We start from the raw sequence: 15,145 nt of genomic DNA, 5'->3' as shown, positions 1-15,145 counted from the left end.
GGGAACGGGGCAGGAAAGAGGGAATGGTGCAGGGAAAGGGGAACGGGACAGGAAAGAGGAAATGGTGCAGGGAAAGGGGAACGGGGTGGGGAAGAGGAAATGGTGCAGGGAAGTGAGAAGAGCGCAGGAAAGGCCACAGGGCAGTGAAGGGGAGGGCGGGGTGCAGCGATAGGGGAGCTGTGCAGGAAGGGCAGGCACGGTCCCCACGATCCCGAACCCATTCCCGCAATCCCGGGGGGATCCCGGCCCCCGCGCGCGCCGCGCGCCGCGTCCGGTCACGCGCCAGCGAGTGGGCGTGGCCTGCGGCTTGACCACGCCCCCGAGCCGCGGCTCCCGCCGTGGCCACGCCTACTCAGTTCAGGTCACGCCCCCGTCCTACCAGGGCTGCCGCTCCCGCTGTAGCCACGCCCACTGCGTCTCTAGGCCACGCCCCCGCTCACCCCGGCCTTGCGGCAGGCCGCCTTGGCCACGCCTACTCCGTTCAGGCCACGCCCCCCTCTCCCTCCTCGCTTCCCCGTGGTGCCTCGCGCGGGGCGGGCACTGACGTGGCCGCATCGCGCCGCCATCTTGTGCTCCAGGGCGGATCGCGGCCGGGGCGAGCGGGCTCCGAGCGGGACCCTCCGAGCGCAGCCAGACCCACGGCCCGCGGCTCCCGACGACGCCGGTGGGTTTGCCGACACCTTCTTCTTCCCTCCTTTCGAGCCTTTTTTTCCTCCCCGGGCCGCAGCGCCGCGCCCCCGCCCGCATCCCTCGGCCTTGGCGCTAAGGGGAGGCGGCGGCGGGCGCTGAGGAAGCGGGGCCGGGCTGTTCTTTCCTCCTCTTTCCTTCTCATTCCTTTTAATTCCTTCGCATTCCATCTTATCCCTACTCCTTCCTTTTTCCGCACAGGACCAGAGGCCTCCGGGAGCGGCGCTGCCCCATCCGTCCCCCCCTCCACGTCTTTGGGGCGGGGGGTGGGGGGGCGAGTTGGGCCTTTCGCTTCCCTGCTTGTGGGTGGGATGGGGTGGGAAGGGGTGGGATAGGCAGGAGTGGGAAAGGGGAATCGCTCCATCTAGCCAGCAGCTTCACAAGGCCCCTCTCCGCTCCCTCTAGCGATGGGATTAGACGGGATGGGCTTGTCCTCCCTTCCCTAAACTCGCTCATTCCGGCCCCTGCCCCGCCCGTGGACGGCTCCGAGGAAGGAGAGGCATTTCCTCCTCCTCCTCTCCCCCCGAAACCCCTCGTCTGGTGGGGCAGACGAGGCTCGGATGAAGCTCGCGGGGCAGAGGTTGTTTCACCGTAAGCCTTTGGCTGCTGAGTTGGTATTTTTTGCTGGGCTGAGGAGTTGAGCTTTATCCTGGAGCAAACAACTCTTGTTTGCCATCCATCGGGGCTTGGGTGGTGTGGGAGATCAGCTTTCCTTGGCGGAGCAGCTCCCGGTGGGAGGATATTATATTCTGTCTGAAAATACTCTATCCTGACTGAACGTGATACTTTGGGGCTGATAAACCTCGGTGTGATGAAGTGATAGCCCGGCTCTGCCCCAGTAGAGCGAGACCAAAACTCTGCCGGGCATAAAACTGCCCCAAATGTTGTCGTGTTTGACATTGACCTTGTGGCTTTGCTGCTCTGCCCCTGCCAAAGTAAATTCCACAGGTTGATTAGAGTCGTGACCAGAGGTCTGGTGTTGAAATTGTAGCTTTGTCAATAACTAAAATTTCGAGTATTTATTTAATACTTCGAGTTTTGTCTTGTGAGGTTTACAGCAGCCCTTTGCAGGGTATTCCATTAACCTTATTTTCCAGGCGGAGAAACCGAGGCAAAGTGGATTTTTCCAAGGTCATTCTGCAATATCTTTATTGCTATTTTTGCTGCTCATTTGGAGCGCTTCTGTGAGGGGAAAAAAAAAGGAAGTGTGGCTGAAATGGAGGATTGCTATTTTGCTTTCATTCATGAGGTTTGCAATGGAATAAAAGTGTAGCTTTATGGATAAAGGGATTCTCTGAAAGGAAAGTTCTTGGGGTTGGTCTGATGCCACTGATTTGCTCTCTGCTTACAAACATGTCTGCAGTGCTGGAGAGCCCTGTTGGGCTGCTTTCCCTGTTGTAATAATTGCATCGGGTGAAAGGGTAAGGAAACTCACCTCGATTGAACCTCCTGCAACTCAAACTCCACAGCTTTGCCAAGTTTGTTGGTGCTTCCTGCGGTGGAGCATCAGGAATTAAAATGGCTCAAGCAGAGCCACCCTCCCCTCAGAACAACTTTGTGTTTGTGATGTAAATCCTGTTAAAAGTCAAACCCCTCGGTGTAAATGGTCTGAGGATCTCAGATTGGTTTCTCTGAACATTTCCTAGGTTGTGAAATAGTTGGAATGTGGAAGGGCCTGGCAGGGGCTGTGCTCGTGCACCGAGTTCCCTGTGAGTGTTAGTCATGCTGACCAAGTTGGGGGAGGACCAGGCACAGCTTTTCAAGGCAAACCAAGCATGTGTGGGAGTAGGGGCTGGATTCTGCTCCTGGGAATTCTCCACAGTGTGCTGTGCTCCAGCTGCTTCAAGCAGGAGCATTTATATAGATAATTATTAGCTAAGCCCATTGGTGACATGAATTGGTGGAAGGAGGAAAAGCTCAAAACCCAGGATTCCAGCTGAATTGGCAGTGGTGAAATTTAAAGAATCACCTTTACACATCCCAGAGGCTTTTATTTCTAAAACAACCTCTTATTTTTAAGGATGGGCTTTCAAGCAAGACTTCTTAAGGATTTCAATAGCCTTCCCGAGCATCCAGCTTCCTTTACAGTGGATAAATTTGGTGAACGTGAGCTAACTTTATCTGCAAAGGAATAGTTCTGATTCTTTTTTTAGAAATCTCTTGGAAGTTCTGCTCCTGGAATGCTACAGAGCTTGTGTTAGAGCTGGCGCCATTCCTTTCTTTAACTGATGAGTAAAGAAGTTCAGAATCAGCTTCCTACTACAGCAGCTGTTTTTTCTGTGTAATTCAGCATTTTTTTCTTTCTGCTTGCGAGTATCCGATTTTATTCCTTATTTTTAACATACGCAAACGTCTGAGGGGCTGTGGTGGAGCTTCTGCTGATGTTTCAGTTCTAATAAAACTCTGGTGTCTAACACAGCTCTTGTTCACCCACTGCTCTGGTACCTCACAACTCAGAGCTTCTGCCTTGACATTTCCCCCAAACCATAAGCCAATTTCATTGCTGGATGGAGCTCTCGTGTGAGTTCTTGCCATTTCTACTAGGAGTGTAAATGTTGACTTAGTGCCCAGTTCCTGGGAATGAATAACAGGATATTTGGCTTAAAATTGAAGATTTTGAACTCGGGAACAATTCAGCCTCAAAACCAAAAAAACACCCCAACTGTGCACTGCTTATCTGAAAAGAAATTCTTTGTACCCACCAGTTCTCACCAGTGTACACGGTGCTGAACTGGTGAGCACAAAGGCACAGGCCATTCTTGGGGTTCATAACTGCATTATTGTCACCACAGTATTTCCTGGGCAGGGAGGGCATGGACGCAGCTTCCTCTGTGCTTTTCACTAGTCAGCCTGTGCTTTAAATAAGATATTTTTCAGACCAGATACCTGTTTTTCCTCTGGGTTGGTTTGTGTGCTCTCGGGTTATGGTAGTGTATAAATCTTTAAAATAATTGGAGGTTTTGTTGTGAAACAGCAGCAGTTTGCTTTCCCTGCTTGAAGGTGAGAATAAAGGAATAATTCTGGTTAGGGATTTGAGTATCAAGTCAAGCAACCTACTCTCTTTGATTCTGACCCTTTTTATTCTGGCCGTTATTTTAGGAGTGAGTCTGAGAAATGGGCATGACCCCAAAGGAAATTCTCCCTCTTTTGTCCTTGTTTTGATCTTGTAAGTGAAACTATTTTCTGTTTTCTGCCAGTCCAAGCCCAGTGCTCTCAAGAGAATGTTCCAGCATGTGGGAAATGTTCTGTCTGGGTAAGGTGTGTAGGCAGTGGGGTGTTCAACCTCCTTGGGTTAAACAAAGGTGCTGGACAAGGAGATTTCCTTTCACCTGGTGTCCCACCTGTGCTTGGCTTGTCCTCCATCTGCCTTGGACACGCACAGTGCTTTTGGACCCATTTTTATTAGTTAAACCCTGCAAGCCTTTGGTGGCCAAATCCAGCAGTCTGTATTTAGATGCCAGCACAGTTTTGTATCTTTAACTTTGATTTCAGTGCTGCTACCTTTTCCCTCCAATAACCAGGTTAGGATCCTTCAGGACACCTTTTCCATCCCAAACTTGGCAGAAGCACCCCCAGTGTAAACTGGGGGGAAATGTTTGCAGTGGTCAGTGCTGATTTCCAGTTAACACTCCTCTGGTTCTCATGGTTAAAATTATAAAGGAGTTAGGACTTAATATTAATGAAGAGCTCTGGGAAGATGTTGTTGGCATGGCCTTTATTACAGTGCTGTTTGTGCAGGATAATGAATCACCTGGTGAAGAAAGGGCCCGGCCTGCTTGTTGGCTGCTCTTTCATTTTACACGTCATCCATGCCTACTCATATTGATACGGTCTAAAGGAACTCAGATCCAAATTATCTGAGCTAAATTTCAGTGTTAAGGCCCCAAAGTTAAAGGAGTTGGGAAGTTGTCATCTCTCAGCTTAGCAGATGTTGAAGGCCAGTAAACAGTTTCTAAAAATAGTTGAATGTAACTGTACTGGAATAGTGTATTGGGCCACCCTGGCTATATTTAAAGAGGTGTTTCCAAAATTTGCCGTAACAGAACGCTTTAATCTGTAAAGAAATTATTTCAAGTTCAAGAGAACACATCAGTCCTGTTCCCTGCTGAGTGGGGGTGTGAAACACTGGGGCTGTAGATTAATCCTGAATTTTAGCAGTGTTCTATTCTTGTTGGCTCTCTTCTCACATTCTCCTTTAAATCACACTTTATATTGTTAAGAACAAGCTGTCGGGTTAGATTTGTACTTTAAATTATTTGCCAGTTGTTCTTGCACATTACACCAGTAACAGCTGTTGGAATTGCATGAGTTTTTTAAAAAATGCTTTCTCACCTCTTATTTGCACATTGGTTTGGTGATCTCTTGTGTGAATATTTTGCTTCTCTTGATAATTTAATTTAAAACATTCTAGAATGCTATAAAGGAGAAAGAATGGTTCAGGCCAACTAGTGATAGCTGGCTGAATTTCAAATCAGTATTTCTGGTAAATAACAAATTGATCCATTTTTTGTTCCCCTGTGACTGATAGAACCAGTATGTTAATAGCAGGTTAGGAATTATGGATTTGGGGGTTTTCTAATTGTTTTAGACATGGAGTTAAAGCTTAGACCAATATCAAGTAGATTTTCCTTTAATTGGCGATGGAATTTTGGTAGTGAATCCACTGCCTTTATAAACAGGCCACTTTTACGTGCCAAGGTGCCCAAGCAAATGGAAGAAGGTGCAGGAAGGAGCTTTTTGGTAAACCTGCAGCTGTTGGGGCTTTTACCCATGCTTTAATATTTTGTCTGATAGTAGCTGTGTAGCTCAGTGTGTCATTGGTAGTGGTGACGTGTTTCTCTCTCCTTGAAACGGGCATTTAAAACAGGATAGGAACAGCTCCCAGAGACAGCAAATGCCCTCTGTACCTCTACCCCAGCCTGCTGTGCAGGGGAGGGACAGAGGCTTGAACTTTCCTTGACTGATCTTGCCACAGAACCATAAAATCCTAGAATGGTTTGGGTTGGAAGGGACCTTAAAGTTCCTCTGGTTCCAACCCCTTGCCATATTCATGGCTGCTGGGATTTTCAGATTGCCAAAATGACGGGCCCAGCAAGCTTGATTTTAACACTTGCAGAGCTTGGAGTGTTATTTTTTCGCTGTGGGAGCTTTATGTGGTAAGTGCTGGTCCATAGAAGTGAAATAAATGTATTTCTATATTGCAATTTGACTAAATAATGCATATGGCATCCTCAGCCTCTCATTTTGTCTCTGGTATGTTTAAAGAAATGGTGTAAACTTAAATGAAATAGAGTTCTTGTCTCAGGGAAGTTTAATCTCTATGTGGTCAAAAATAACTTTCCCAGAGGTGTAAAACTGAGGTTCTGTGGGATTTTCAAGGTGTATTATGCTGTCTTTGATGGCCTGCACATCCTTCTGGTCATACATCCGTGGGGTTGTTAACCAAGCTCACCCAAGGAGTTTGGAGGTCAAGCAGCAGATTGGACTTCTCATGATAAGCAGCCTGAATGAAATGACATTCAGATGCATTAATGTACGTTTGAATATAAAATGCTGCAGGATGATTAAGTGTTTAGTGCTCTTTGGCCTTGAGATATTCCTCAGAGCTCTTACTCTAACCACTACAATTAATAAAAGCAGATTCTGCTTCTTCCTCATGGGCTGTATCACTTTAACAACCACCGGGCTGCTGCTGTTGCAGACTCTCATTCATTTTTAACTTCTCACTGCCAGCTTCTCTGCAAAGGCTGCCTGTTCTCCTCATGGCTTATCTGAATGTATCGCTTACTAGGAAACGGGCGGCTGAAAATACTTTTGTTTCATGAAATGAAACTGCAACTTGCCCATTGAACTGCAGCGCTGCTGTTTACCAATGGCACATTGTATCTTAGCCGAACCTGCCTGACGGGTTTTAGTGCTGCTGAGGTGGAGTGCGGTGGGTTAAAGTGCTGTAGGCCTTCCACGGGCAGTGGGACAGACAGACAGACACTTCAGTGCTGGAGTGAACTGGGTCTGGTCAGGGATGCTGAGTGTTTCCAGAAGCTGGAGTTGTACTGAGGGAAAATACGCACTGAGCTCTGCGAAAGTAGTCTGTGCTGTTTATTCAAATCGTTCTCTTTCATACTCAAATCTTCCCACTTAGCCTGATGGATCCCTCTTTTGAAGATGTGCTCAAGCACTACAAGCAGCTCACAAGCCTTAGTCTTTTATGTTTTCAGGAATTTTATTCAACTTATGCTCTTTGTAGCAATTACTGACAACATTTGAGTGGAGGGAAGGAGAAAGTTAAACTTCAGTAAGGAATACAGGTCTGATATTGGTGAGTCAGGGTACACATTGCAAGGGGTGATGATGCCTGAAAAAAATAACAGGGTTTTTTGCTTAACTTCATATACGAGGAAATTGAAGACTCATGGTGCAAGTAATGGGCTGGAATGGGAATTAAAGCTCGTTCCTGGAGTGCAGAGGGAGCAGTCGCGTGATCCCTCAGCTGAGCTGTATTAACAGAGGCAGCCAAAGCAGCTCAGGCCCATCGGGGAAGTTCCTGTGGCAATGCAGGGAGAGGAATGTGGAGTACAAACCATGGCCTGTGAGTTCCTTCCCTGTGGGAAGAGATGAACATCAGTGATTTCTGCTCAGGGGATGGTCCCACCCATGGTGAGGACAGGGACCCTGCCCGAGCCCCATCCAAAAAAAAGCCCTGATGGGAACCAAAACAGTTTGTGGGAGTTCTGCAGAAAAATTTCTCCTGTTTTGTTTTTTTTTTAATTTTAGACAGCAAGAATTCAGCTACGTTTTAGTCAACTTGTAAACACACTTTTCTTGCAGGAGTGGGCTGTAAACTATGCTGTGCTGCCTATAAAAATAAACGTGACTTTTTGTAATGCCACCTACCCTGAAGTACCAAATAAAGTTACAGAATGGGTTTGGATAGGAGGTATGTGGAAGAGAACAAGAGGGAAATGGAAACCAAGTGCTTAAATGGATCTTAACTTCTTATTCTTCATAAAAAGTAAAAATAGGGAGGATGGGTGGTATAAAAGCAGCTTCAATGGCAAAGGGCAGGCTTGACCTGGAAATAGCTGCCACGGAAACGGGGATCTAACGGGATTCACTGCTCTTAGTGCCAAGGACAAGCAACTTGTTCAGCAACCTGTGATTTCTCCAGTGTGTGGAACGATGTCATGGATGTAAATGATAGGATTTTGCTCTTTTACATAATTACTGTGATCAGTCCAAGCATTTGATAACCTATTATGCTTTTAAACGTGTGCAAACCAAAGAAAGGCATTCTTTGTGCAGGCTTCTAAGGTTCTCTTGCTGCAGAAGTTCTTGCAGTCCCTTTCTGTGAGCTCTGGTAAAAGGTCACAGTTGAGCCCTGACTGCTGCTTTCCAGATGAAGCAGGAGATAGAAGTGGCATGAGCAGCCAGACAAAGAAAAGCTTTACAGCCTCCCTGCCCTCCAGCCCGGTGAGAACTGTGCTGTGGGTTGGGATGGGAGATTTCCTGCTGTGGAGAGATGGAGACTGCAGCAAAACTGTTTTCTCTGCTTCCTAATTAACCTTCCTGTTTATACAGCCTTCATATATTCCAGTGGGAGTGGAATATCCATGGTCATGCTGCAGAAATACAAAAGGAAATGGGGGAATAATAGAACTTCTAAACCTCCCCTTTGGTTTTAATCCCCAGGCTGCCCAGTCTGGTTTGTAGAGGAGTTTGGTTTTAAAGGTTCAGCCATATAACCGAAATGGATCTCTGACTGGAGTTGCTTCAGCAAGTTGGTGTGTGGGGTTTGACATCCTGCAGGGACTCGAGTGGACTCTGAACTTCCCTGTGGAGCTGTGGGTGCTTAGACACGTGACTTGGTTAATGTTTCAGAGTTTGACTTTTGGGTTAAAAATTGTATCCAGCAAAGCTTCCTGAAGAGGACAGAACTGCTCGGCCCTTTCCCAGTGCAGGGTGGGGAAGCTGGGCTTCAGACATGACTAGGACTAAAGAGAGTGGGAAAAGGCTTTTGTGTTGTGGTATGCTTTTCAATCCAAATCTTGCTTTAATGTTCTTAAATGGATATTCTGTAAAGCCTCTTTCTAGGGAGAGTTTTGCTTCAAGTACAGCTTCATCATGAAATACAGAATATTTCCGGAGATGATTCAAACTTCATGTTATGCTTTAAATTTGATTTGGTTTACAGGAAGCTCATACTTTGAATGTATTGGTTGTTCATGCATCTCATCTGAAACTTGAATTTTCAGTTGGGCTCTTTCTCTTCTTAACTGAGATCTGAGAGCTTCTAGAGCCTGCAGCAGGGAGGGTGTGAATTGTCTCTGGTCTGTGGAGCTTCTAGGCTGTTTTCTCATGCCTTGTAATAAGCACAGCAAAGTTCTTGTGGAGATTTCAATCCTGCTGTAAAGTGTGCAGGGGTAAGGTTGGAAAGAGGGGGGAAATTTGTGATGGGATGGGTCAGGTCCCAGGGGCACAGGGAAGTGTCTGAGGCTGGAGTGCAGAGGCAGCTTCTGCAGTTCCTAACAGGAAGCCCCTCCTGATATTAATCACTTTAATCATCCAGGCAGGAGTGTTGGCTGTGAAGGAAATGCTCATCCCTGAACCTGCTCTTTTAATGTGGCTGTTAATTCTCTGTAGTTAAGTTTGATTAAATGTGGATTTGCTTCCTACAGAAGGTCTCCCTCCGCTGTTAATGAAAGTAACTGCTCTGTGTTTATGTGCTGTTCACACACCATTTCCTCGGGGATGGAGAGGAAGGAAACTGTTCTGAGTAGCAGAAAATCCAAGCTGTATTCAGTTTCCTTCCCAAAAGAAGGACCAGCTATTGCTGTGCTAAGCAAAAACTTGTTATCTGCAGGTCAGTTGGGAAAAATTTGTTTCATGGTGACTCTTTTTTGCAGATTAATTATCCCATAACAATGGGGAGCAAAGTATCTGAAATGCTGCATGAATTTTGCAAGCAGAAGTTTGAGAACAGCAATTAATGCTGAAACCTCTGAAAGAATATTTGAAGCATTTCAAGCACTTAAAGCTGAGTCATTTCATGAGCACTGAGTTTTGGCACATCTGTTCATCTTTGTGTTGCTTCAGTGGGGGAAAAATGTTCAGTGGTGGCTGGAGTGTCTATAAATGATTCACATTATCTCTTACTTCTGGTTTTTTTGTGGTTTTTATGTAGTGGTCAGAACACACTGTTGGTAACTCATGAGTGATACTCTGATCTTTTTTCCTCCAGACTTTACTGGCCAGTGAGAACATATCTCAACCATGGGAAATATTTTTGCTAACCTCTTCAAAGGCCTTTTTGGCAAAAAAGAAATGCGTATTCTAATGGTTGGCCTGGATGCTGCAGGAAAGACAACTATTTTGTACAAACTTAAACTTGGTGAAATAGTAACTACTATCCCTACTATAGGTAAGAGTTTTATGTTTCTCTAACTGATGGCTTTGAGATTTGGGTCTCAGCTGATTTAAGTGACTTGTCTGTCAGAACAAACACTTGTTAAATCCATGGTGTGAAGATGGCACAGCCAAATGTTCTGCCATGGGAGGAGATTGTAACGCTTTTCTCACTCCATTCCCTCTCATCAGTTGTTTGTGGAATGAGCCTTTATGGGCCACAGAAAGGCAGTTTGTCTCCCAGGCTGTTGTGGTATCATGTCAATCAGACTGAGTAGCAGAGGGTTCACCTTTTTTAAATTTTTTTTTATTGGAGGGATTGAGATTTGCAGCTCTTAAAACTCAGGGGAGTTTGGGTGTGGTTGTGTTTGTTTGTTTGTTTGTTGTTTTTTTTTTGGCAACATAGTTTGTTTCTTGTAGCTGCTCAGAGAGCAATTAGATTTGTTCATTGGGGTGATGGTGGGAGCAGGTCAACCCATGTCTGTCTGCTTCGAGAACTTCAGCACAGGATTCTGCCAGTTTAAAGTAATTCCAGTTTTAACTGAACTTTTTTTAAATGATGACAGTCTGAGTGTGACTTGCTAAATACAACAGGGCAGTTATGTTTAACTGAGATTTATGCCACAATCTCTTTTTAGGTTTCAATGTGGAAACAGTAGAATACAAGAACATCAGCTTCACAGTGTGGGACGTGGGCGGTCAGGACAAGATCAGACCGCTCTGGCGCCACTACTTCCAGAACACACAAGGTGAGTCCACACACCTCATTCCCAGCTTTCCACAATCTAAGAGAGTTTTTCACTGTCTTCACCAAGTTAATCTTGCAAGTTTCTTGGAGGGGAGTGGAAATATTGTTATAAAAGGGTGTGTTGGTGTGCTGCTCTGGTTCTTCTCTCAAGCCACTGCAGGTTCAAAGAGGGATAGGAAGAATTCCAGAAACCAGTCTTCCTTGTCCTTCCTTCTGACTCAGAGCGAGTTCAGGAGTTTGTTTTCCTTCTGTCAGCATCACAGCTCTGCCCTCACTTCAAAGCAGAGTCTTTACTGGAAGCTCTGCAGCCCCATGAACAGAGAGTTTGTCACTTCTGTCACTGCTGGGCCTTTTCCATGTGCGTGTTTTGAGTCCTGTGACAGCATTTCAGGAGCTGCTGCTCCCTGGAAAATGCCAAGTGCTTATGTAGAAAGAGGACCCAAGCTGCAAAAACAAATGCAAACCAACACGTTTTCACCAACTTTCAGCAAGAACAGACTTTCTCTCAGACATGAGACTTCAAGTTTGTTTATTCTTGTTTGCTTATTTCCAGGTCTGATTTTTGTGGTTGACAGCAATGACAGAGAACGTGTGAATGAGGCCAGAGAAGAGCTTATGAGAATGTTGGCAGAAGATGAGCTCAGAGATGCTGTTTTATTAGTGTTTGCTAACAAACAGGTATGCCCAAGAAAGGTGTCTGTCTGTCAGAACCCTTCAAAACTTCCAGCATCTTTGTGAGTGCCAGATCTTGACCTTGATTTTCATATTTTCAGTGTAATGATAAATAAACTCAGAGTAAATGGCCATTCAGGTATGTTGAAGGGAGAAAACCGTGGATTAAATTCTCATCTGAAAAGAGCATCCTTTAAACAGTCTTAGCTAAGAGGTTTTCAGTTTTAGTAAAAATCAGTTTGAATTTTCAGGTTGACATGGCTCAACCAGGTTGGCACCTGCCCAAACCTCCTCCAGAGAGGAATGCTGGAATGCCAGAACCTCCCCAAATTCCTCATTTAGGGTGTTTGAGGGCACTGCTGGTGTTGGTGGAAGCACTGGAGTTTTAATGTGCTTGTGTTGACCTGTGAGCTGGGCTCTCCCAGGCCTCAGAGTTAGCTGAGAGTTCTGCCGTTTATTGCTTGTAAAGGTCTTGGCAGCTTAACCCCAAGTGTCAAGGGCCTGAAATGTGAGCAGGAAATGTAAAGAGGGAATAACATCCTGCTCCACTGATTGCACAGCCTCAACTGGGAAGGGTGAAGATGCCCTAAGTCATGTCCAGGAGCAGAAAGGGTGGGCTCTAAAGAAGCTGTGCTCAGCAGAGTAGTACTGGGTGATAAAAGTTGATCTTAAATCATAACTGCAGTCACAGAAAGGATACCTCTGAGTGGAAACAGACTTGGAATTGTCAGCAGTATCAGCACTGGGGAAATGGCTGGATCCAGGTATCAGCTGTCTCACTTCCCTATGAAATATTCCATAATGTTGATTTACATTGGGTTGTTAAACCTTTCAGGCTTTTGTCAGTGTTGGGGAAATAGCTTGAATATCAAAGTAATCCACTGGGGTTTTCTGAAAGAGAAGTTCTGAGAGCTCTTAACTTTGTTGAAATGCCTTTAAAGCTGGTGGTGAAGAGTGGGGAATGACTGTTGTTGCTTCCCTCAGGACCTGCCGAACGCCATGAATGCAGCAGAAATCACAGACAAACTTGGACTGCATTCTCTTCGTCACAGGAACTGGTACATCCAGGCAACCTGTGCCACTAGTGGAGACGGTCTCTATGAAGGACTGGACTGGTTGTCCAATCAGCTCCGAAACCAGAAATGAAACCATAAACCTTCCTCTTCCCTCTTTTTCCACCCCTCCCTCTTATTTCCTCCTATTCGCCCTTCGCTTTACTCTAATGTGGCAAACTGTGCTACTTTGTGGTATTGAGTGCCGGAAGCTGTTTTCATTTCTTTTTGTCACAGTATATATTGCATCATGCTGTAAATGTGGCAAATACAAGCCTGAAAACAGTTAGGTTTCTTATTTAATGTAAATAGTTTTTGTTTCCAATGAGGCAGTTTCTGGTACTCCTATGCAATATTACTCAGCTTTTTTATTGTAAAGAATCAAGTCACTGTTTAGTACCTGGAAGGGAATTAAGTGGGTTAATAACGTAAGGGTTGCCAGTAGTCCTTGTGCAGTAGAGCTGGATTCGATCTTGGTTGGGTTGTGAGATCTGTGAGATCCATTTTGGTGGTTGGTTTTTAACCTGAATTCTGTATTTTTTTAAATAGACAAGGAAAAGTAAAAACACTTAAAACACACAGACGTTTGACATCGCTTCTGCTGCTCCAGCTCTAATGTGGTGACTCTTGATTCTTTTGAAAGGGTGAAGCAATGACTGACACCCAATTAGCTTCATCTGCTTAATGAACAGATCATAAGTAGTAGATCTCTGGCTCTTTGTGTAGCTCGTAGTCTGTGCTCATCTTCGTTCACAACTGTTCAAAGATTTCCCGAGCCTGGTTTAGATGAGCTTTGCAGACTCATGCTAAACATCTGACTTTTGGTTCAGGTGAGATTTCTTGTTTCCATTGAACTTGAATCATTTCCAGAAGTCAACATTTTTAGCCTGTCATATTTGTCAAAAAGTGTTTTGTACTTTTCTTGTGTGTAAACCACTCCAGAAGGCAAAACCTTTCCACAGGAAGCACAGCCTGTCCTAGTCCTAAGCTCTATAGGCAGAAAGTACTGTACTTAACGTAAGAATTGCCATGAAAAACACCAAACATCTATGTATAGTGTCTAGGGAAAACAAACAAAAAGCATGAGAGTTTGGAGAGTCATTCCACTCTACAAGTATTCAATCCCATTTTGGAACAATCCCATATCTGTATATGTGTGAAAACCCTTGGCATCCCTCATACTGCAAGGTTCAGATTTGCCATCAGAAAAATAAAAAAAAGACCTCTTTACTTTTCTTTTGTATTTTGATAAACACTGAAGAAGCTGGAGCTGTTAAACTTTAACTCGAGGAACTATCAGAACTGGTTTATTTAGTGTTGTGGAAACCTTTATTGCTTTCAATACACAACTAGTAATCAACTGTTTTGTATACTTGTTTTCAGTTTTCATTTCGACAAACAAGCACTGTAATTAAAGCTATTAGAATAAAATCTCTTAACTATTTCATGTTTTTTATGCCTTGCTGTTCATTCGATCATCTTGGCAGAATCATAATTAAATACTTGTTGAATAAAAAGTTTCATGAAACTTGCACTGGTATCGTGTTGGTTTGTATCATCTTTGTGCAGGGGATCCACATCCAGGCAGCGTTTTGCCACATCATGATTTGCATGAAAATTTGAGGATATCTTCTGTATTTTCCACAAAATGTATCATTCCTGGTTGGAACCCTGCAGGTAAAATGATGCTTGTTGGGTTCTACTGGAGTAATTTTGTTGCTTCTGGGCCAGCACAGCTTGAGCTTCTTGAGTAGCCCCATCACTTCCCCCAACAGGTTGTTCCTCCTGCTGCTCCCAGTTAATTACAGGATCTGTAAATTAGCAGTTTTGTGGGGAAAAAATAGGAATTCCGCTTCCTAAGTGCTTTGTTTTGCATTTTTCCTTTCTGCAGTCCCCTCTGGATCCGGGACAGAGCTCTTCCTCTGGATGATCCTCCTGCCTTCCCTGTCAGCTGCAGCTTCTCCTCCCCAGTGCTCACACTTGGGCTGCCTGCCAGCTCCCAGCTGTTCTCCTGGCTGGAGCTGCAGCACATTCCCCATTTCACAGGCTGGAAAGCTATAGGATGGAAGGTCTGTCCTGCAGGCTAGAGAGAAAAAATTCCCTGTGGGAAAACCTGAGACCAGGGTGGGTAACACGGACTGTGGCTGGGGCTGTAGTAAAGGGTAAAAAACACTGGGCAAGCTGTGATCACAAACCTCCTGCAAGTCAGAAATTGACCTTGGAATTCCAAGCTCTGAATCAGGATATTTGCACCCCTAATAGGGCAGGACAGCTCTTTATTCCTGTTCTGGGTAGGAATTGAACTTGAAGGGGAAGCTGGGTTAGGATGCTGCTTTTCTGCATGCAGAATTTGCTGTGGAAAATGAGTAATATGGTGATGTTACCAGTACAGCTGTGGGAGCTGTACTCTGCCCTCTGCTCTGGGCAGCACAGGCTTTGCTCTGTTCCAGGCTCTCAGCCTGGATTTTGGCCACCCAGCAGCTGGACAGGCAGGTTTTGGGGTGAGCAGGGATGGGACAGGGATGGGGCTGGGCTCCTTTATCCCTGTCCCCTTCAGTTTTGGCTTCCCATGTTTCTAAACCTG

The 15,145-nt window shown here is 45.3% G+C and overlaps 1 protein-coding gene across 2 annotated transcripts; it reads left to right on the top strand.

Moving 5' to 3' along the window:
* Nucleotides 1-507: 507 nt before the first annotated feature.
* ARF1 (ARF GTPase 1) lies at nucleotides 508-14,095 on the top strand. Of its 2 annotated transcripts, XM_014256765.2 has the most exons (6): nucleotides 535-664; nucleotides 9,363-9,547; nucleotides 9,926-10,105; nucleotides 10,728-10,838; nucleotides 11,391-11,515; nucleotides 12,494-14,095. In XM_014256765.2, exons 3-6 carry the CDS (start codon nucleotides 9,958-9,960, stop codon nucleotides 12,653-12,655), a joined length of 546 nt encoding a protein of 181 aa, XP_014112240.1. In that variant the 5' UTR covers nucleotides 535-664; nucleotides 9,363-9,547; nucleotides 9,926-9,957; the 3' UTR covers nucleotides 12,656-14,095. The 2 variants fall into 2 exon arrangements, with proteins under 2 accessions (XP_005527855.1, XP_014112240.1); XM_005527798.3 differs by lacking the exon at nucleotides 9,363-9,547 and having other exon boundaries at nucleotides 508-664.
* The last annotated feature ends 1,050 nt before the right edge of the window (nucleotides 14,096-15,145 follow it).

This window comes from Pseudopodoces humilis, chromosome 1, assembly GCF_049639895.1.
Source record: "Pseudopodoces humilis isolate 2021_Gansu_Grassland_sample_001 chromosome 1, ASM4963989v1, whole genome shotgun sequence".
Classification (NCBI taxonomy): domain Eukaryota; kingdom Metazoa; phylum Chordata; class Aves; order Passeriformes; family Paridae; genus Pseudopodoces; species Pseudopodoces humilis.
Note: the sequence above shows the minus strand (reverse complement) of the source record. Positions and strands in the feature narration are given on the sequence as shown.

Excerpts from the sequence above, each read along its gene's own strand:
- ARF1 (XM_005527798.3), top strand. The coding sequence starts at position 9,958 with ATGGGAAATATTTTTGCTAACCTCTTCAAAGGCCTTTTTGGCAAAAAA. Across the intron at positions 10,839-11,390 it reads CTACTTCCAGAACACACAAG|GTCTGATTTTTGTGGTTGAC; the intron begins GTGAGTCCACAC and ends GCTTATTTCCAG. Across the intron at positions 11,516-12,493 it reads TAGTGTTTGCTAACAAACAG|GACCTGCCGAACGCCATGAA; the intron begins GTATGCCCAAGA and ends TGCTTCCCTCAG.